Source organism: Anas platyrhynchos, chromosome 1 (assembly GCF_047663525.1).
Source record: "Anas platyrhynchos isolate ZD024472 breed Pekin duck chromosome 1, IASCAAS_PekinDuck_T2T, whole genome shotgun sequence".
In the NCBI taxonomy this organism is placed as follows: Eukaryota; Metazoa; Chordata; class Aves; order Anseriformes; family Anatidae; genus Anas; species Anas platyrhynchos.
The window spans coordinates 128,692,265-128,714,579 of record NC_092587.1 but is presented as its reverse complement, the minus strand read 5'-3'; the positions used below and the strand labels follow the sequence as shown (position 1 = coordinate 128,714,579).

Sequence of the window (22,315 nt, the reverse complement as noted above, 5' to 3'; positions counted from 1 at the left end):
GCAAAGCGGAAAAAATGATTCAGTCATCAAGACCATCATTTCCAGTTCAAGATTGCTGCTTACAATATTTTCTCTAGAATGACTCAGACCGGACTTCAGTGGCTCAGAAAATAATGTTGTCCTTGTACTTGATTTGGTTAAAACACTGTTATTCAGGCCTCACACTGGTGAAAACAATTTCAGTGCAAAGGACATATTTTCATGGCATGGTAAGTTAAAAGCAAAATTATCGTTTCCCTTAAAAAATCACTGAACAGTTAGTACTAGTGTGGCTGTTATCCCCTTAGGGAGATTAGCACACAGGAACAAATAAATAAATCACACATGGCTGTCAAGCAGACGTGGGAAAAATTATTCTTCCATACTGAAATTATTGGACCAAGTGACCTTGTTTCGACCTGGGGTTGGGCAGGAGCCAGTCCCAGTGGGACAAACATAAGGCTGTGCTTGAGGTGGCTTTGGGTTTTTGCTTATTTTCTTTTTGTTTGGCAGAGTTTTAGCATAACAGGGAAAAAATCAAAACCACTTGAATAACTGATGTATTTATTTTCTTATATACACTTAAATATGGCACATCTGACAGTAGTTGTACAATAAACTCAAAATGATAATCAAAGCTGGACAGTAGATCAAATAACTCAGTGCTGACCCTATTAGAAGCCAAATCCTGTACACTGAATTTCTGAAGAAAATTTCACCCTAGAGTTGCGTTAGCTAAGGATTCAGAGGCTAAGATTATCTAGTCTCAATTTTTGAAAGACTGGCTGGTGACTGCGACTCTATTACCAATACCAGCTTCATCTTCCATAGCATAACATTGAACTGGCTCTTTCTGCTCTTTCTTCCACACAGACAGAAATTCATCAGTTGTTTTTACCTCTTACAGAACAATTATCAGTGTTCCAGAGGACTGACCTGCAGTTAGTGATAAATAAATAAATGCAGACTGGATTCATTCTTCTGCTGTTAATGTGGAAGATGCTTGTGTTTACTACTGTTCGAAAGTCAGTGACAGCTACGTTGCGAAGCAGTGGATTTTTGTAGAATTGAGGAAGTTCAGTCAGGGATTTTCTTTGCTTTGAGACCCATGAGAACCTCTCTTCTCCTTCGGACAACGACAATGCCTGGCGCACGTTGGTTTTGCAGTGGGGCATGTTCTGGGTTGGGATGGACATTTGTCCTCACAGCTGTTTAATGAAGGAGAAGAAAGCAAAAAAGAGAGGAGCATTTTAATATGATAATTCTTTGTCACCTTTCCCAACTTTTTCATCATCGGACATGTAGGAGATGTTTGAGAAAGTGCGGACACCCTACAATAGAGGGAGAAAAGACTTTGCTGCTTGGCAGTTCTTGTCTGCAGCAACATCTTCTTGCTGTCCATTCATCCACAGTCAGCCTAAGTAACTCTTTCATTTCTTGCGAGCGGTGAGATCCTGGATAGCGCTGCCCTCAAATTTTATAAAGTACCTTAGCTTACTTGATGCTTCAGCTTTGGTCCTCCAAGACTACTGGGTATAAAAGTCTGGCATAGAAGTCCTGTGTCCAGATCACAGTCATTTCTAGGAGCTAAACTCATGTAAACAAATGATTGCATTGATACCCTCCCACACCTGCAGCACATAAATGACCAAGTCTCTGATGCTCACTTTCAGCTCTGCTGATTCTTTTAGCTATTTGTATATTTGTTCCCATCTATTTTATGCTTGTCCATATTTTCAAAACTGAGTCTAAAGATGAAAATGTTACTTTTTCCACAGCTTCCTCTCTATGAATGAACCTAAGAGGTCTATGAGAATGGTCCCTAAAGGTGACCATGCAGTGAACTGCAGTTCTGATAAGGTACCCAGGGAAACTGGATTCTGACTGTCCACACAAGCTTTCAGACTGAGTTCTTGCATGCTCTTGGTTCTCTACATGTGACCAGGGTTCTCTGAGAAGGAAATTTTTAAAAATAAGGTAAAGAAAAAAAAAAAAAAAGGAGTATTTTAAAAGCATATTTTCCATGTAAGTTTTGCCAAAGAAACCTCAAAACTAGTTACACAAAAAGATTTGGAAAATGCATGGAGTGCAATAGCCCCAAAACAATTTTCCTGGTTCTTAGAGGAATCAGACCTGATTGCATGGCTTTCCATGTGTACAAAATTTCATTAACTCTAGCAAATCATTTGCTCTGAGGACAAATTTAATAGGGAAGAGCAGCATGGTGTGGATGTTAATTTAGGGTACCTTTGTCCCTAGAAGTTCATGAGAAAGCATTTGGCTGTCACAGAGAACACAGGCTGGGTTCTGACTCGCTGGAAGTGCAAGATTCAGTGTCTCACAGTAAATCCCCTTTGTAACACAGTAATTTCAAGTGTAGCATAGTTTTAGAATTCATTCCCCTAAGAAGAAGGAAAAAATAATAAACCTAGGTAGTTGAATAACATCCTTGTCCAGATTTCTCAAAACATGTCAATTAAATAAACCTTAGACTCTTCTATGATGTGAGTATTGTAAAGACTATATTATTATTATTATCTTTATAATTGCAGCAAGGTATTTCATCCTGGGTGGCACTCCTGGCTAATTCAGCACTTGCACCTCCAGTATCTATGCAAGCTAATTCAGTACGGGCACTGAATGACAAGGAGCACTTACCTGCAGGTTTCAGCATGAAATATCTTGTGTTTCTGAGCACAGCTTTCCTGGCTCTCCCTACACAAATAGCAGCTGCAGTTCTCTTTACTTTGAAAGAAGTCTGTGGGACACTTCTGTCTACAGATGCATTCACAATTTTCTTCATCAAATTCCATATATTGTCCACACATAGCTAGTTCAGCAAGAGGAGGGAGTCCTGCAATAGTTCAAAAAACATTTAGTGTTAGGCTTTACAGGGCTAAATCCTGCTCTGGAAGACACTGGCTCTTTCATTGCAGTCAGTAGGACTCAGTTGTGTACTCTTTGATTTATTTTAGTCTTTATAATTTCTGCTGCAATTTACAGGGCAGAAAAGGTCTTCTTGAGTTTTTCAAGGGAGGAGTGAGCCGATTGTTTCGCTAACTCTGATACTGTTATTTCTTGTGGGTTGAACCCTGCATAAAAGTACTTTATTTTGGGGCTGTATATCAGAAGTGCCAAATGTTAGGTTTTGGAACAAACCTTTACTGCACTGCAGGTTTTAAAAAGAAAAATCTTAGAAAGGATTTAGTGAATGCCCATACCAAAGTTGCACATCCACACAAACTAGAACCTTCACTGCTCAATGTATCTCACTATCCATACACTCTGGAAATTTTTGCAAAAATAATATTATGTCTAGCATGATGCAAGCCAGTCTAGCACTTCAATAAGCATCATATGTACACTTGTCAGTTAAAGACAGGAGAAAATACTTTGTTTCAGAAACAAAACCCCAGCCAAGGGAACACTCCAATACCTCATCTATCTTCCCTCAAAATACACATCTGGAGTACAATATGAGGCTAATCCTAGAAAAAAGGGTAACATATTTTCTGAAAGCCACATTAAAACACTGGCGGCACATCCCTGGTTAAAGGTCATGGCATATAATGTGTCACTGGAAAGGTAATTTCCTGTAATTTTACAATTAGCTATCGGATTTAACCTATGGAATGTGGAATGTAACCTGTATCCATGACCTCTGCAACCTGAGCTCTGCTCTTACTGACCAGAACAGGCCTGTACGTTACTTGAAAGAAACCTTCATCATTACTTACTTAACGCTGAAAAACCAATATCCAAAAAAATAAAAAGCAAGTCCTATTTGAAGAGAGGAAAGAATCTGCCCCAAATTCTTGGAAAACAAACCACTTCCTTGGGGTGATAAAGTTTGGCGTGTATGAGTGTTTCAGTCTCACTGTTTTAACATCAAAGACAGAGTTTAAGTTATTTTGTCCTAGCCACAGCCAAGCACAACGTGCTTCAGAGAGTTATATTTTATCTGAGGAAATATTGAGTTTATGTCAACAAAAGCTATAATTCAACAAGCCACAAATTCTGATCCCCATGCTGACCTTACAAAAGGCCAAGAGTGAAGAGGACTTTGGCTATTCATAGTCCTTTGAACATACATACTCTGAAATATGGAGCACTAATCCCTTCTTGAGTGAAAAGACTAACATGAGTTTAACTACATAACTTGCTGGTCAAATGATCTGATCCAGAATGAGAATAGATCCTATAGAAAAAGATATGCAACCAATCTATTAACCTTAGGACATTGTAAACAACAGAGTAGCTTAAGAAATTATTTAGTTTTACTTTAACTGGCTTGCTATTTTGCTTTTATCATTGCCTTGCTGGGTTTGCTCTTCTGCTCACATAGGTTAAAACAGAGAGTCAGGGCTTCCATGTCCAACTGCTCTACTGCTGTCACAATTTTACTTCGACTATTTACAATTTCCTAAGAAAAACGGTTTCTTTAAAAAAGAATTACATAGGGCTTGGGGAAGATTTAACTTTACTCTTAACGTTTACTGCTAGTGGGTATATTTAGACTTACACAGTTCCCCCACTGCAGAATATTTTCTGCAAATTTATTTGATAGAGTAAAGTTTTCCATGAAAAGCTGAGGAGAAAGGAAGCACTGGACACTTGTACTTACTTTCATAGATTTATAGAATCATAGAATCACAGAATGGTTTAGGCTGGAAGGGACCTTAAAGATCACCCAGTTCCAACCCCCTGCCATGGGCAGGGACAGTTCCCACCAGACCAGGTTGCCCAAAGCCCCATCCAGCCTGGCTTTGAACAGGGATGGGGCACCCACAGCTTCTCTGGGCAATCCGGGCCAGTGCCTCACCACGCTCTGAGTGAAGAGTTTCCTTCTAACATCTAATCTTAATCTTCCCTCTTTTAGTTTAAAGCCATTACGTCTTGTCCTATGCCTGACAAAGAGTCCCTCTCCAGACTTCCTGTAGGTCCCCTTTAGGTACTGGAAGGCTGCTTTCCCTAATGTACATCATGCAATCTAAGGGCAATGTAAAATAAAATAAAATAAAAAATAATCAAAGGTGCCTATTTTGTTAACTCTTTTTAATACATTCCTGGTTCTTATTTAGCTTTCTAATATAGATGGAGTAAAATGTCCATGGAAAAAACATGAGATGGGGATAAGCATATACAAGCGTTTATTTTCAGGTGTTTTTGCCCCATAAGCCAGGCCCAACTAAGGATGTAGAATTAAAACTGTACCTCTCACAACAGGAAATGGAACATAACCAAAATGAAACACAAGCAGCTTGGACATAGTAAATATATGTATCCATTGGTAATTTTATCTTTACCTTCCCGTCTGTTGGGATGCTGTACATCTACAACACATTCACATTTGTCACTATCCCAGATCCATCCATTATGGCAAAGTTTGTTGGCAAAGGGACAACTAGGAAAAAAAAAAAAAAAAAAAAAGGAAATTAAAAATAATTAAAAATAATATCAAGAGCAGCATCATAGTAATTTGGCAAAATGAACCTATGCTTAATGATCTATAATGAACTTTTTTCAGACTCAGGACCAGCCTGACTTTCAGGTACTTGGATCTGGGAGCGAAGCTCACAAACTGGAAGAAGGCTGAAGTTCTTCGGTGTCTGCCTAGGAAGAGGATTCAGAGCAGCCAGCAGGCTGAGTAATGGCTAGAAGTGGCTTTGCTGAAATTTCACCTATCCCCCAGCCCAGAAGTCTAGCTGAAGGGCACTTTCAGGGTCAAGCCTACATGCAGGGCTAGACAGGGACTTCTGAGCTAACTTTAAATGACCCTTTAGTTGTGTTTCTGGAGTGTCTGTTGAGTTAATGTAGCCAGTTCCCATCAGGACTACAGCTGCTATGCCATACTTTGGAGTGAGATGTGAGATGGCTATTTCTCCAGACACTGAGCCGAACAGATGCAAACCAGGACTGATTACAAAATTTAAAATCCATGGTTTGCATCGATTCTGACCCAAGGTAACATGAGGTACAGCAGAGTGCTTTAGGTTGATCTCAGTACTCTCATGTGCCCTGGCTAAGTAATGTGTGAGCAGAACTGCTCATGTCATGTTGAAAAAATAAAATCTTTTGGGGTAACAGAAAACGAAGGCACCATTATAATAACCAAATCAGAACAAAGTAATTTTCATACATTGGACCACACAACATAGGTAGTCACTTGTAAATGAGGCAACTTACCCATCTTCTTCCGGGTACTGGACAGATCTTCGTATGATGGTGTACTGATGACGCTGGGTATTTGATAAACATTTACAGCCAGTATGATTGGCAATTTTGATTGGCACAGGCTCTGGAACACTTGTCAAGGGAACTGAGATCTCAAAGAGCTAGGTAGGTGAAATAAACATTTTTTTTTTCAGTTTCCATTATGCAATTACTATATTAAATCTAAACTTCTTAGATTTTGCCACCATTTGCCTCACCATTGCTCTTTTCTAGCAATAGTTACCATAGGCATGAATGAGCAGGTGGGAACTGAGGATTTTGAAGTGAAAGGCAAACAATGCCTATCACTGTAGAAACTTGCCAAAATGGTCATCTCAGAGTCATATAACCAGCTACTAAATACCCAAGATCACCCCAAAATCTTTGCAAATGTACTCAAATGCTTCTTCTGGATTGCTAGCAGAAGATGGAAAAGACACAGGCATTGGGAACTTTGTTCTCAGTTATATCATCAGTTGAATCTCAGCCACTCATAGAAACATTTAGCACTACTAAGGTACTCAGAGCTTGCACCTTTAGGTCCCTAACTTAAGCTCCACAGACTTCTCAGAGACAGAGGAAACAGGAGTAAATTAAAGACAGTTCAGTCCACTTTAGTTGGGTTCCTCAGGGAATCATTCTTTCGACTGTAGTAGGAGCCTAAGGAACCAAGCAGCAATCTCTGGGTAGCCTTGTAGAAGCTCTGGTTCTCTGGGCAGCTCCACGTAGGAGGGAGTCGTTGAAGTGACTCACACCCTCTCTGATCCAACAGGCCAGCTTTTTTCAAGTGGAAAGTAAGGAATAAAATACTTATCAGCATGCCAGGTTAGTGCTGCATGCAGATTCAGTGGCTGAGAAATAGTTCTAAACCTGACTGTTTAGATATTTAAATGTAGGTGTCTCTAACTTCAAGTGGCAGGAATATCCTTCAGTGGATATTTTATGCAAGGAAAAAAATGTACTCTTACTTTTATGGGAGTAATTTCATAGATTTTAGAGAAGTCTGGTCTGCTGGTAGTGTGTTCAGGACTGGAATTTAGCTGGGGGCTTTTGAGGGAATGGTTATTTTGAAGGGCACTGAAGGAATGTTACACTCTGCAGAATTGCAGCTTTTCAACAAACTTATGAACTGCTGCTCCAAAAAAACATAAATAAGTAAATACTTTTTAGCGTGACCTAGCTCCCTGAGCTGATCAGATGTCTTTTGTGTATAGCCAACAGCTCATAAGTGCTTTCTCTGTCTGGTGTGGAATGAAAGCAATTAATGAACATTGACGCAAGAAGGACAGATCCAGTGTGCCCAGACACAAAGGAATTGCATTACAAAAAACCTGAAACAATATGGAAGTGAATCAGGCCTGCTGACCTTCAAATGCTTTCCCGTAAGAACTTCAATTTGGTTTTTAAAACAACTGCCCTTAGTCTTTGTTCTGTCTTAAATAAAAACCTATTTGGTAACTAGAGTTTAATATACTAATAAAAGTACAAAAGGTTTTATAAGTAGGGGTGCCCAAAATGAAGATTAATCTAGGAGGACCTGTCCCTTGTGTTCGTTTTGTAGGTATGGATACAGATGGTTTCAAACAAAGCACTGACTGAAAGTACTGAAGTTAGAGCTGTGCTCATTTGCCAACTGGAGCAAGATACCTCTGCACATAGATGCTAGAGGGAGTCTACTGAAAGAAGCTCTGGATACTCTATGCTCACTTTTTGGCACCAGTCATTAAAATTCACATATTTGTTGCTTTTTGCACCTAAGCAATAACTGGGTGCAGGTTTAAGCCTTTCTTTTCCAATGTAACTTGTGATTTGGGACATCCAGATCCTGAGCATTCAAGCTTGAATGAAGCATGCAATGAGCAGTTGATATCTTCTGCTGCAAATGTCTCTTTTTAAGGCTCACAAAGCTCTACCTCAATAACTATTAACCATCCTTGTGGCATTAATGGCAATTTTGAGAATGCAGCTCTCAGACTCCTGGTCCCACACTACAAAATGCCCCAGATTTTCTCAGTCCTTTGGTGGAGAGTTTTCCCACAAGCCAATGCCCTCAAGAGGTCCCAGGTCCAAGTAACAATATGTTAGAGAAGCATTATACCCCGTAAAGTCATGTGAGCCTACAGTCACTTTCTCAGGGTCTGATTTTCCATCTCTACACATATATAAACATTTGTAATAATACGACATGAGTGTAAAATGTCATTGCACATGCCTGCGTTTACTCCACATGGATAAAAAAGTCAATTCTTCCGTTTGTTATGACAGAGTAGACAGATCTTTCATAACAGGATTTCAGAAACCAAACATCCTCTTTCCCCTCCCTTCTTTGAGAGCCAGGACAAAGGGAATGCATGTAAATAGGCTCATTTACCGTTTTTGACACGTAAGTTGTACTCGTGTTCATGCAGCTCAGACTCTCCTCATTGCAGCAGCCTCCACATCTGAACACGTTCACACAGGGAGGCTTGAAGAATTTGTTGGTTGTCGTACCCAGCTCTTTGGCAACCTCCACACAGGTTTCCCTTGGCACACACTGAGTCTTTTGCCATTCCTCATCTATGACTGGAGAGAACACCATTTTTATGAGCAATCATGGCAAAGTAAACCTCTGATTAGTGAGGCAAAAACATTACATAAATAAAAATGAAGTGCTGGCAGGCCATCTGCACTTACTTGGATTAATTTAAGGACCAGAGAGAGGCGGAGTACAAAATTATCCCAGTAACTTACACCAGCTGCCCTGGCAAAGAGGTCGCTACATTTATCTGCCTTTGGTTTTCAACAGGGATGACCAAAATCTCTGTTCATGTCCATGGGTTAAGTAGGGCACATCGATCTCTGCTGACAGAGGATCAGCTCCCCAAATCCCATCTGGTCAGGCTGGCCCCAACCCTTTCTTCTCTCCTGAGGGGTCATCTTCATGTTGCCACCCTAGCCTGTCACCACGTGTACCCCAATTTGGGCGCATAGAGCCTGGGCCTGACTGGAAAGCACATTAATGATTAACAGATTCTGGTCAGAGGGTATTAGTACTCCCACTGGATGTCAGCCAGCGAGCTGTTTCCAAGCTGCTGAATGAAATCCAAGACAAACACTCTCACACCTAAATACCCTCTGGGGTTTTAAGTTGGAATAACAGGAATATGAATTCAAGCGTGTTTTATCTATTCAAAACAACGTGGCATCTTTCAAATACTCAGTTGGTGTAGACTAGTAATTTATTTCAGACCTATCTGTCAAACTCTGACTGTGAGAAGGAATAATGCATTCACTGGCTGAAGCACAGAGAGAAAATAGTAACATTTACATAATACCATCTCAGGTCTTCTTAGAGGTGGCCCTGCTTTTTTTTTTTTTTTTTTCTGCTTTTGCTTATCTGATTCATGTTATGGAATTACTCGAGAGTCATCAGTGCTTGTGCTTTAAGTCCTTAAAATACTGAAAACATTTTTCCTGTCTGCCCCCCTCCAGCAGGCTTATGAAAGGCGAAAAGCAACTTATACACTATTAAGAAAATTGCTCTCCCAGTGCAGTCCATCTCCCTGCTATTGTGCCAGCAGTATGTACATTTATAGGGCATTTCTATTTTATTTTTTTTTTTCCTGGAAGACTTTTAATCTAATTGCTATACTTTGTTTTCAGATAAGCCTTTATTTCACTCTTTCCTACCTGACTTTCCTTTCATTTATTTATATTTCCTTCAACTGACTCTGTATATCTAAATCAGTTTGTTTATTTCTGCAAAGCTCTTCCTCAGGGCTGATTCACTCTACTTTCCACTCATTCAAAAAGTACACAATATAACAGTTTAGGGTCTTTATTCTGATTTTACTTTCTGTAGTATAAATTAAGGAAAGAATCACTAAAATCAATAGAATTTTCTAGAGTAGTTGAGACTATCAAAGCAGCAATCTAATCCTAAGCCTTAAAATAGAAAATAAAGTGTTTGCCAAACTTACTAAAGTACATGCATGTAACCACTTCAGATGTCACTTCAGTGAGAGTGAGCAGTGATGACCTTTCCATCTGCACATATCTTCCCTTTATTAATCATATTATGTATGTATTTATTTATTTTATATAGAAGGGCTGCTTCAGGAAGGGCTGGTCAAAGAAGTGGGTGTCATGCTTTGTTGTGAAGCACTGTGGTCGCTGTGATCTCCCCTGAGCAAGCACAGGGCATTTGCTGCAAAATCTGGCTCCGATGATATACCCTCAAGCTTGAAAGTGCTGCTGTTGTAGGTGAACTGAGCTGCTCTGGGCAGGTTGTGGTGGGACAGGGTGAGGGGGACTTTCAGTGACTTCATTGTTAAAGCTCTAGAAAGGAGGGACAAAGTCTTCAAATTGCACCATTGGAGTGTGGGGTGCAGTGGAAGATGGTCTAACTGTGAAGCTGTGAATAGGCTTCACCCAGTCTTCTCATCATAGCACTTTACTAAAACAAAACAGATGCTCTTGGCAAAAGGGACAGTGCTTACTGACTGGAAAGGGTGTGGGAAAGAAATACATGTTTATAGGCTCAGTTTTTTAAAAGGAGCTTTAATACCTTGAACATATTAATATATTAGAACAAAGTCATTTCTGTTCTGGGATAATTTCACTTTGGATGGAAAAATGGAGAAGATGACCCAAAAGGCTTTTTTTAACTTAAATTTCAGTGACTGGGCTTTGTTTGAGAAAGTGGACATACCTGTGTCTAAAGTTAGATATTCAAAGGGAAAGAAGGAAGTGAACTAACAGCTGTGACAAGTGGTTATGAGAATATTACATCTGTACAACTATAGGTACCTGACTTCATTACCTGCAGAGCTACATTTTTCTGCCATTCAAAACGCCTATTGCAAAAAGCCTACATTGCCTCAGTACCGTTTGACAACATCTTCTGTTGTTTCAGTGTATTAACAAAAGGAACATTTATTTTTTTCATAAATACAGAGGCTCATTTTTATTTTTCATAAATACAAATAGCTCATTCACTCAATGAGCTATAGTGAATAGAGAAATAATAGAATAGAATAGAATAGAATAGAATAGAATAGAATAGAATAGAATAGAATAGAATAGAATAGAATAGAATAGAATAGAATAGAATAGAATAGAATAGAGAATAGAATATATAGTGAATAGAGAAATACAGCATTTGACCCTGGGTACTACTTCTAATAACAGCTACATGAACTTCATTTGATATACATACAGAAACTAATGTTTCTGTATAGGCTTGTAAAGATGTGCAAACAAAATGTAACATTAATTAAAGTCCCCTTAGTTGTTCTTCCAATCTGTATTGGATGCTGGGGTTTGTTTGGTTTGGTTTGTGTATTTTTGTTGTTGTTTGCTTGCTTTTGTTTTGTTTGTCTCTACAAAATTTTTATGAGATGTTTAAAGCCATGCCTGTCACATAAAAACCCTTTTCAGACTGGCATTCATCTCTGCATTTCTGTTCCATGGCTCAGAGAACTAAATTGAGGCCTTTGCTCAGTCATAATTTAGTTGAAATGTAGAAGCAATAGATATAAAAGCGACAGCAATTGCGTGCAAATGTGGCTGTGGTTATTGTAAAAGCAGTGCTGGAACAGGATCAGCAATATCCTATTTCCCCAAAGGAAAGTGATATGGTCATGTCACTTCAGGGTAAAGACTGAACAAAAAAGAATAGCTTGATCTGTACTTGGTTAGCCTATAGCGTAGCTTTGCTGTAGGAAATCCATCTCCATGACTGAAGTGTAGTACTTGATCTTTTATTTTACATCAATGAACATAAAATGGCCCTTGAGTCTTTCACCTACAGGGAACAGTATTCATTTTTGCTCCACGTGGGGGAACAGAATTGTGATTCCCTTCACTCAGGTGCTAGCTGACAGTTCCAAAGCTTACTTCTTCTCTCCAGAGAGATTTCCTCAAATAGAGAGAGAAGATTAGGGCAATACCTCCTTCCTGCAGTTCCCACTCAGACACCACTGATGATGTGCAGTGCCTTATATCAAAACACACCTAATAAAGAAAGGGATTGGGATGCCTGTTGTAAAACTCGTTTGTTTTTGCCTGCAAGCAAATTCCAGGATCTGGCAAGATGCTGCTGGCAGGCCCCTCAGCCCATCACTCCAGCCCACTCTATGCATGTTTACTTCCCCTCTTTTTGTGGAGTGACAAATTCATACATAATACATCTTTCCCTCGAATGGTACACAGTACAGTAAGCCTGATTTGCCCATAAATGAGGGAGACATACTCAGGCTGTTGCCTGACATTTTTTCGTACAGAGTCATTTTCCATGAATGCCCTGCTGTTTCCAGTCCAGGTGTATTCTAGGAAACCCCTGGCACTTAAAATCCATTACTGCATAAGATGGTCCTTAAGCTGCAGCCAGACTCCAAACCTGCACCCACCTTTCAGTGTATCGATGTCATAGAAAGCAGCAGCAAATCTGGTGGAGCGATGCGATGCAGAGCGGGAGTCTAAATTGGCCAGACTTTTGAGTTTTAGCCTGCATTTCCACAGCTTCCAGTCCTCAGAATGAGTGATTCGAAGCAGCTCTTCCAGGCTGGATGCCCTCCTGATCTGCTGCTCTGACCGCTCCAGTGCTGACAGAGACGTCCTCTGGAAGGAAAAAGGGGGAAGTCAGAAAGCCAGTGCATTTACTGCATGTCCCAAACGCAGCACACACAGCACTTGCACCAGAGGCAGCATAATGATGAGAACAGCTGAGAATACCTGGGAAAACAGGAGCACATGGGAATGTCCCTGTTTTTAATGGTGCCTGATGTCAGATCGATCTGCAGGATTTGTGCCCTTATGAATTGGGAAGGTGAGATACCCTTTTCCTCACCGTTTCCATCACAGCCAGCAGAGCTGATCAACCAATTCAGGCTGCAGTCCCCATGTCCCTGCTCCCCAGGGAACATGGCATGTGAATGAGTTCAGCTTGCAAGGACAATTCAGGCACCTTTGCAGAGAGCCACCTTGGGTGCCAAAACTCTGGTGTCAGTCAGGAGACATCACTGCAAAACTAGGTGATATAGCCAGGAGATGCCCTAAGAGCATCTTCTGATGTAGAGCTTAGGGATATGGTTTAGTGGGGACTGTTAGCGTTAGGTCAGAGGTTGGACTCGATGATCTTGAGGTCTCTTCCAACCTAGAAATTCTGTGATTCTGTAAGTATGAGGGCCGACCCACACAGTGGGCAAACACGATGTTCAACGTGCTGCAAAATGCAGGGTGCATCTGCTGTTTCCCACCTTGATTGCCATCTGGGTCATGCCCAAGTCAGCCAAGGTGGCCTCACATCAAGCCTCTGTGCTGTGGCTGTGCAGCAGTACATGACAGCTCTCCACTTCCATGGGAGAACGCTCCCTACAAAGGCCTACACTGTTAGTATAAAGTCATTACTCACTTAAAATATACCTTTTTAATAGAAACTTAGTAGTGCATGGCATACCACAACAATACTGGTTTCTTTGGCTGCTGCTTTCTGACATCTGTGTGCCTTTACCAAGACGCTGAATATTTATTTCCACTGACTCACCAGGTCTGCTAAAAACTACTGCTTCCAACCCAAGCGAAAGGTTATCTTTGTAAATGGCTATACTTTGCTGGGCTGGTGCTCAGCTGTGTTCTCCAGTAATGCAGTCGGCTGTGCTTTCTGACCAGCAGATAAGGGGCTGCACTGCCAGCTCTCATAAATAATACACCACATCCTAAAGGCAAAGCTGAAAGATGGGAGCTGGTGATTAGGCAGCCAGCAGCCAGCTAGTGTTCTGCATAAGCCTAGGGAAGGAGTGAAGAGTCACCTATGAGAGAAAGATTTTTAGATGAGATCTGAAACCTAGGCATTGACCACATCTGTTGTTCGTTATTAAAACATCTGTGGCATTTATTTTGCAATGATACAGATGTTAGCTTGTACACACTGGCCAAGTTCATTTTTGCATAATTACCTTCCACTGACCTAAAATTCCCTAAGTAGTTAACCAGAATAAGTTATTTACTCTTCTTTTATGCCCATATGGAACATTGTACCGTGCTCTAGCATGCTGCCATGTTTTATTATGATGAAAGAGATGGCTGCTTTTCATAGGTGTATCATTTCTCTTATATTTCATCTGTGGTGAAAACTGGAAAGCCCATCTCAATACTTATGGACAAATAGGTCAAAAGGAATGTGAAAAATTAGCACCAGTAACTTAACTGCAAGACAGTTTTACAAACAAGCTACCCAGAATTTTGCTGATCTAGGAAAGCTCAAATTCAGCTTGAGGTCAATATGTCAAGAGTTATTTTTTCAAAGAACCGCAGCTTATATTCACTCTCATACACATACTGTCTCCTTGACCCTGCAAAAGATTGAGTACGAGACCAGGGGTGGTGTGGTAATGGGACCAAATATGTTAAAAATGAAATGTATTAAGCATTAACATTTTTTTTTGTCTTTAGAGAAAAAAGAAAGAAAAAGAAAGAAAGAAAGAAAGAAAGAAAGAAAGAAAGAAAGAAAGAAAGAAAGAAAGACGGAAACAAAGACGGAAACAAAGAAAGAAAAGAAAGAAAGAAAGATGTTCAAGCTAGATCAGCATCCAAGACCTTTAAACTAGAATGAAATTACAGAGAACCAGTAAAATTATATGATGTATTCTGTAAATGAAAAGACACATCTCTGCATTTCTTGTAGAAGTCAATAGTTAGGACTTGCATTTCCACTTCTTTCACTTAAATATCAAGTGTTATTATAGGAGAAAACTAATTTTAATCTTAAGGTCAAAAAATACACAAAAAGTATGCATGCCTCATGGTACAGAAAAGATCTCTGTGCTTATCTAAAGCAAAAATTTGTATTGCTTAAAGTATCTGTGTATTTTTAAAGCTATACAAATTCATTGATGTGGAAATTATCTGACATTATGCCTGCAAAATTAATATTGTATAGAAATGGGAAAAAAGTTTATTAATAGAATTCAATTTTGTACAAAAATAAAAAAGCATATCAAATGGATTTTGAATTGTGATAATTACAAAAATGTGCCTCTGATATTGATGCACTATAGTGGTATTGACAAAGCCTGCCTATGTATGCAGGTTGTTCCTTCTCTTACTCTTTCGCTTATACTGGAAATTGGAGAAGTGCAGTCAAAGGAAACGGGAAGAGCAGTGCACATTACAGAATTCCCTTTACAGTCATTAGAAGTTAAACCTAATTAACTACACCGTGATTATCCAAAACTCACACAGAGCCCTTGGAACTGAGTTATCACTTCTCTGTGCCAGGGTTATTCAACCCTGAAGTGAATCATCTGCCTTTACTGTCTTCATGTTTCCCAACAGATACTCAAGCTCTTCATTTAATGGGATAGCCAGTTGCCTCCCAGAACAATGTCAGGATAATCATGTTCTTTCTTCTTATATTTGACTTCCTGGAGGGAAAAGATTTTGCAGCTGATTTTTTAACTTCTTCCCAGGAATCCAATACAAAATTTCCTGATGCCATTTCCCATATCAACAACAGCACTGAGATAAAGTGCTGTCTCTCCCTCTGAGCACTACTGACACTAGGCATGACAGTAAGCAGAAGGCACTAATACATATTTGGAGAGGGCTGAATCCCAAATAATTGTTGATTTTTACACTGTGGACATCTATTTTGTCACTCTCAGCTCCCTCTACAGACAAGGTAGAGAAATAGGCACTTGCAGAGCATGAGGCATTTGAAATCACATTGAAATTCTGCTAGCTGCCCAGTAAGTGAATCACAGAATCACAGAATTTCTAGGTTGGAAGAGACCTCAAGATCATCAAGTCCAACCTCTAACCTAACACTAACAGTCCTCCACTAAACCATATCCCTAATCTCTACATCTAAACGTCTTTTAAAGACCTCCAGGGATGGCTCACTAGATCACAAAAGTCATTTGTGTTGTGGATCTTTGGTTAAACGAATCCCACTGCAGCTTTCTGGGATATAGAACATTTGAAGACAAACATCTCATTTTCTTCTGATCTGACTAGCTGCTGAAACAGGAACAATGAATACTGCCTTACACATTTGTTTTGTCTTCACTGGGATTTTTACAATACACTCAATAAGATGTTCTTTTAAACACTTGCTAGAGCATGGACAGACTGTTCATAATCTAGAACGGAGTCTCTCATCTTTATACAGTTTGACTGTAGAGGTGGATATCCACAACTTAAAAGCATTCAAAACTAAAAGCTTATAGAAGGAAAAAGATATATATATAAATGAAAACACATGGAAGATGCAGCAGCCCCACCAGCAGGATTATGGCCTCAGCTGGGGCACTCTCTTGTTATGGCACAGCAGCACTGAATAGTGTGTGGTCACAAAATCTTTCTCAAGCATACATTTGTATTTAGTGTGTTTTGAAAAGGACAGCATCATCTGAAAACATAAAAACTTTTATGGTCTCAGGCAATATCACAGATGACATACCATATGACTGCTAATGCCACACAGATGTGGACACTTCTTTCATGTACAACAGTTTGAATTCAAGCCCTGTTTCGTTACAGACAAACATACTCTGGCCGGCTGAAAAGCTCCACTTGGAAGAGTGCAGCTTTGCACTGAAAGATGAATAAATGTTTCAAAATGTGAAATTGGATAAAGGTGTTAGATTTGACGACATTCCAAACCTACCCTTCATGTGATGATCAAAGACTTTTTTTCCTTCTCACAGTGATAGTGAGTGGACAGCATGCAAAGAGGTCAAATCTCCACTGATATTTTTGGAAGGTCCAGATCCCCAGAACACGCAAGAGGAGCAGAGGCACTTTCTCCTCTGTTCTTGTCTACCTACAAGGTAGACAAGAACCTCCTCGGTTCTTGTCTACCTACAACATTCTCCATTCTGCTTTCATCATCTTGTACTGCTTGGAACACACTGTGCTTTTATGTTTATTTTTCCCTTTTTTCTCCACAGTCTTAAGCGATGGGTCAGGTGAGAGTCTAATGAGATCTAACTCAGGCTGAGCTGGTCAACCTCTTGATATAGAGACATCCATTTTTTCTCCCTGCCATGCCCTCACTCCCTTTCTCTTAGGTCACCAAAGATTTTAGTGGTTAGGTGGGATGAGCTTTCACCATTGTGGTAGTTGGTTGTGATGGTTGCAATCTAGCTGTGGAATGGGACTTCACTGCACTTAGCATTGCTCACATAGTTGGAAAAATGATGATCTCTGGCCCCCAAAAGCTTAAAATTTCCATTACGGTTTGAGAGAGAAAGAAAACAGAGGAGCTATTGAAAAAGGGCCAGGACAATGTTCTTTACATGATCCCAAAAAGAAAAAAAAAAAAAAATATATATATATATATATATATAATCTTTGGAAACATATCACTGGAAATCTCAAAATGTCACAGACTTTCACTACCCATAAATATATACCCCATAGTAATCCAAGTACATAATGCTATTGCCTACAATAAATGTTTTCTTAGAACTCATCAATAACAAATAACAAAACAAAGTACAAGTAGTATAGTAGGTTTAAGTAGTTCATTCTTATCTCTTCATCTTGTTGCTACTTTTAATATCATTTTTCAAAGCATCACAATGAATTCCATGCCCAAAGATAAAAATCTGATTTGTACTCAAATAAATTTTTCTGCTTTTCATGACAGGAACCTCCCATATGTTCCAAAACTTTCTTCAGTTCAAAGAGGAATATCTATTTGCCTGCATTTGGACTACGAGCAATATCATTGACATCAGGAAATGATAACGTGGGTTAGCATTGTGATTTTTGGATAATTACAACTTCTGTCTTTCCAAAAGAAACCATAATGGACTATCTATCTTCTTCCTAGCAATCTCAGATGCCAGAGAACTCTAAAAGTAGTTAGCATTGGAAAGAAACAAGAGAAAGAGCAGTGGTACATTCAGTGGCCTTTCCCACCTTGGAAGATGGTTTAAATCAGATAGAGTTCATTACCCTGTTGACTTATAATAGTCAAACATTTGTCTTGTGTGTCATGTTGTACAGATGCAGAATTTCACAGTTAGTCTGCACCGCTCAAACTGTGCCCCTTCTTGAGAGTTAGTATTGTCAAGCTCCTATCAGGTGTTGCCACTCAACAGTTCGCACCTTTTCTTCATGCTTGACAAGCTCCTAGGTTTCTTGCTTAAGGAAAAAGTACCCTACACATTTCAAAACGATGTCTGAGTGAGCCAGCAGAACACAATACATTTTTACATTTCACTCCTTCAAATATGTCACAGATGATCTTTGTATTAATGCTGTATTTGGCCCATTCAGGATCTTCTGGAGGTAATTTGAACAGAGGAAAGGTGTGTAGAATGCAATAGTGAAAGAAAGGCCCACTGAAGTCCTAAATTTACTCAAGGACCTATACCACAAACATATGCCTGGGACCTCAAATTAATTATTTTCAAGTTCAGTAACTATAAGTATTTTTATTTAAGAAAATAGATGCATAGTCAATAATATTCTGCATGTATGATAAGGCAAAAATAAAGGTTTATCAAAATCCATATATTGCACACTGTAAGGAAAGTCCTACTTGCATTTCACTCTACACTCGGTCACACTCACAGACTCAAGGAAGACATCCCCAAAGCTTACACAGATGTCTAAACCACTTTCTTTTAGCCCCAGCCCTGGCAGTCCTTATCCACAGTGGGACATGAACCTCTGCTCAAAGCTATATATGTGTAACAGCTCTTCTGAAAGAGAACATATTTTTTTTTTCCCATTTAGGGTCACAGATAATATTGTGGCAAGCACTGCACAAATACCAATGGAAAGCTTCAACATTATCACTATGTCTGGAGCCAGGACAAATGATTAAGGAACCTTTCAATAACCTTGCACTGTTTTATGGTCCATCTTCTCAGCAGTTAAACAAAAAAAAAAGGTAAGAACTTTATCTTGCCAAACAAAGCAGATTTTAGCTGCATAACAAAGAGTTATGATTCTCTTAATGTCATTGTATTACAGACATTGCCAAGCAGGTTTAAGCTAAGTTCAAACTAAATCTTTCAAAATTAACCAATTTAGTGGGGGAGGTTTCATCACAAAGTAAGGGCACTTGGACATTGACAAAGAGTACTGGCAGCAAATGAGAACATTTTGGAGCTTTATGCGAGTGCCATGTGCTTGATGCAGCAGTAACAGCTACAAGTAGCTCAAAAGAAGTCACAAAGACTTCATGCAACCAGATCATGCAACTGCACCAAGGCCTAAAGGAGCTGGGACTGGCTAAAGAAGAGGAGTGCCAGTTGCCTGGGTGGAGGACTTTACTTCATGCCTTGCCTCAAAGCCCCATTGTGGTTCATAGTGCAGGCTGTTAGCCGATCTGACCAAGGCATCTCTACACTGAAAGCGAGTTCTTGTGGAAAAGCCTTGCTCTCTCTTGGCAGGAAAACAGCCCAGCTCCTACACAAAGATGGTGCCTGAAGTCATCATCTGAGCTGATGAAATTGACAAGCTTCCATATAATCTCTGCAGTAAGAGGAACTCCTTTTGATGATTTGCATCATTTTTAGTAACTATTTCTAGCATCATTGTGGGTTTGGGTATGAACACAAAATAAAGAGACAATCCCTAACCTGGTGACTACAACGAAAGTAGAAGAAAAGAGAAAACAGAGGAAGGCATGTATCCAAAGAAATTACCAAGAAAACACAGAAAATAATGCTTAGAGTCATAGGCCGTGATTTTGACATAGCAGGGGTCCAACCAGTGTCAAGTTTTATCGTAACAAATATTGTCAATTTTACAGCATCTTGTATTCTTGGGTGTTGCATAACAGACAATAAAATTGTGAAACTTTTCTGCAGCTTGAAAGCATCAGATTTGCAGGAGTAACTTACAACCTTACCAAGAAGTAACTGCCTCGGCTTTTAAACATATAGCATGGGGAGTTCAGCTTTACCAAGTCTGACACATAATAGCTTGCACTAATTTTATCATCACTGTTGTATTTCATTTCTGAGGAGAAAAAAAAAATAAAAATTGTTTTCAACAACTCCTCTAAAGTCACAACTTTGATTCTCTGTCAGCTATGAACTTTTGATCCATGTAATACCATCCCTGACAGTATCCCCTCTGGCTCATGAACATCTGTGTGCCTATATCTATGATTATCTATATTATCAGTGCACAAAGAAGCAATTTTAATTATAACGAATGTGACCTCATAGAGACAAAACAATAAGATATTTTGACTTCCTACTTATATTCTTCCCTAAAACCAATAAGATTCTCATGGAATTTCTCACTGACATTTACAGGCTCTTCCGTCTTTATCAGAAACATGGATGAAGCTTCAGGGTCTTTCAGTACTTCATTCCACCTTCAGATGGAGGCTGTTTAAACAAAAACTTAAATCTGTTCTAATACTCAGGAAAAAATATCAAGCTCTCTCAGACTTATCCAGACTGGACACTCACCTGGGCTGCCATTCCAGTTACAGCATCAACAATCTGGAGGGAAATGCAAAAGTTGCATTTTTCTGCACAAAAAAAAGTTTCATTTTCAGCAACTGCATCAGAGAGTGACTCCACATAACTCACACAAGCAAAAATATTAATGTGTCAAAAATGCATCTTCTAGCTGCAATGCCCAGACAGCTACTCCTGCTTTGCTCAAAGAGCAGAAAATTGTCCTCTGGGTGGAAAGCCTGAAGGTCACCTCTCTACCCTTACCAGTGCCTGCTTGCCCAGCTAGAGCTCAAAGTTTGGAAAGCAGTCAGAAGAACAAGAGTTTTGCTTCCCCCATCCAAAGCCTAAGAGAGACCTCTCTGCTGTCTGCCCCCAGAGTTAGAGTATTTGTCTTGACCATACTTCCTCTCAAGAAAGGGTGACCGTGTGATCAATCCAGTCATCCCACGAGGTCTAGTGTGTCAATGCTGCTGAAAGAGAAACTTCATAGCACCCTGTCCTGTAAGAAGAGCAGCAGCAAATGGCCATAGCACAGAAAGAAGGACTGACAGTTACATTATATGTGATTTTGGGAGGAACATAAAGTGGTAAAACTGATTGTTTTATCTGGTGTTTTATCAGGGAGAAGGGGACTGATGGAAACATTCATCTGAGTCATATTTCTCACTGATAAAGAAATGATGTTCGAAGGTCTCTTTTGATAAAACTTTGTCAGCACATCATTTGGACAAGACCCAAAACTGGAGAAGCAACTTCTGGACTGCTCCAACATTGCTGTTCAGCGTGTTAAAAAGTTCCCTCCAGACTCCTCTCCTCCAGGCTCCAGCCTCACGCCCAGTGAAAACAGGAGACTTAATTACCCATTTCCTAAGATTAGTAGTCAAGGTGGTGATAAACAGCTTATAATTTAGCTGAGGATGATATGCTTTCAAAAGTGAATCATATCAGCCACCCTGTGTCTTCAGGAGAACAGCTGTTTTATATTTTGAATGGCCTTTTCAATTAGAATATATCTTTTCTGGTGCTACAGCAACTAAATCAGACTTCTTGCACTTTAGTAGTGTGATTACATTATCAAAATCTTCAGACATGAGACATTTTGGTTGTTCTACTCTGAACATTTGGTTTGAATGAAACTAAATACTCAAAGCAAAGAAGTGAAAACAGCAGAATGTTACATGACTTGGAAGTGAAACCATGAATCTCAGATTATTTCATTTCTTTTATGTGTCTAAACAATCAGAAACTGATAATGTATCAGAATATTTCTCACAACTATATACTTTTGGCCATATAGATCTTTTTTATTAAAATGGGTGTTGTGGTGTGTGTTTTTTTTTTTCTTTCCAGCCAGTAAATATTTTTAGAATCAACTAGAACTCTCATCAAACAAATCTTCCTTCCCACAGCCAGGTCTTTTGGCTCTCATGGGAAACTCCCTCACTCACAGCAGCTAAAGTATGCTTTTGAAGATAACAGCACTCACTATGCCTCGTCTTGTTGGTAGTGATGGAAAAACAAGATGGAGAGACGGAAAAAAGAAATAGGTCTACTGTGGTGTGGAGTTTCTTCCTTTTCAAGCCTGGTTATCTGCGTTGAGACTTTGCCTTTAGGCCCCTCCTGTGGTAATCATGCAAAGTGTATTTGCCTGGTCAGTGAAAGGACAGATAGGGATTGTCATAAATGCCCAGGGTGGTAACTGCCTGGTA

The 22,315-nt window shown here is 39.6% G+C and overlaps 1 protein-coding gene across 2 annotated transcripts in view; it reads right to left on the bottom strand.

The window, feature by feature from the left end:
* Nucleotides 1-526: 526 nt before the first annotated feature.
* Nucleotides 527-22,315, bottom strand: part of VEGFD (vascular endothelial growth factor D) — a 42,059-nt gene continuing 20,270 nt past the window's right edge. For both annotated transcript variants that reach the window (XM_021269302.4, XM_005015182.5), the window contains exons 2-7: nucleotides 12,582-12,792; nucleotides 8,564-8,754; nucleotides 6,166-6,314; nucleotides 5,286-5,383; nucleotides 2,638-2,833; nucleotides 527-1,187 (exon numbers count right to left, since the gene is read on the bottom strand). In XM_021269302.4, coding sequence (XP_021124977.3) covers nucleotides 1,061-1,187; nucleotides 2,638-2,833; nucleotides 5,286-5,383; nucleotides 6,166-6,314; nucleotides 8,564-8,754; nucleotides 12,582-12,792 — 972 coding nt within the window. In that variant the 3' untranslated portion in view covers nucleotides 527-1,060. The remainder of the gene's footprint in view (nucleotides 1,188-2,637; nucleotides 2,834-5,285; nucleotides 5,384-6,165; nucleotides 6,315-8,563; nucleotides 8,755-12,581; nucleotides 12,793-22,315) is intronic.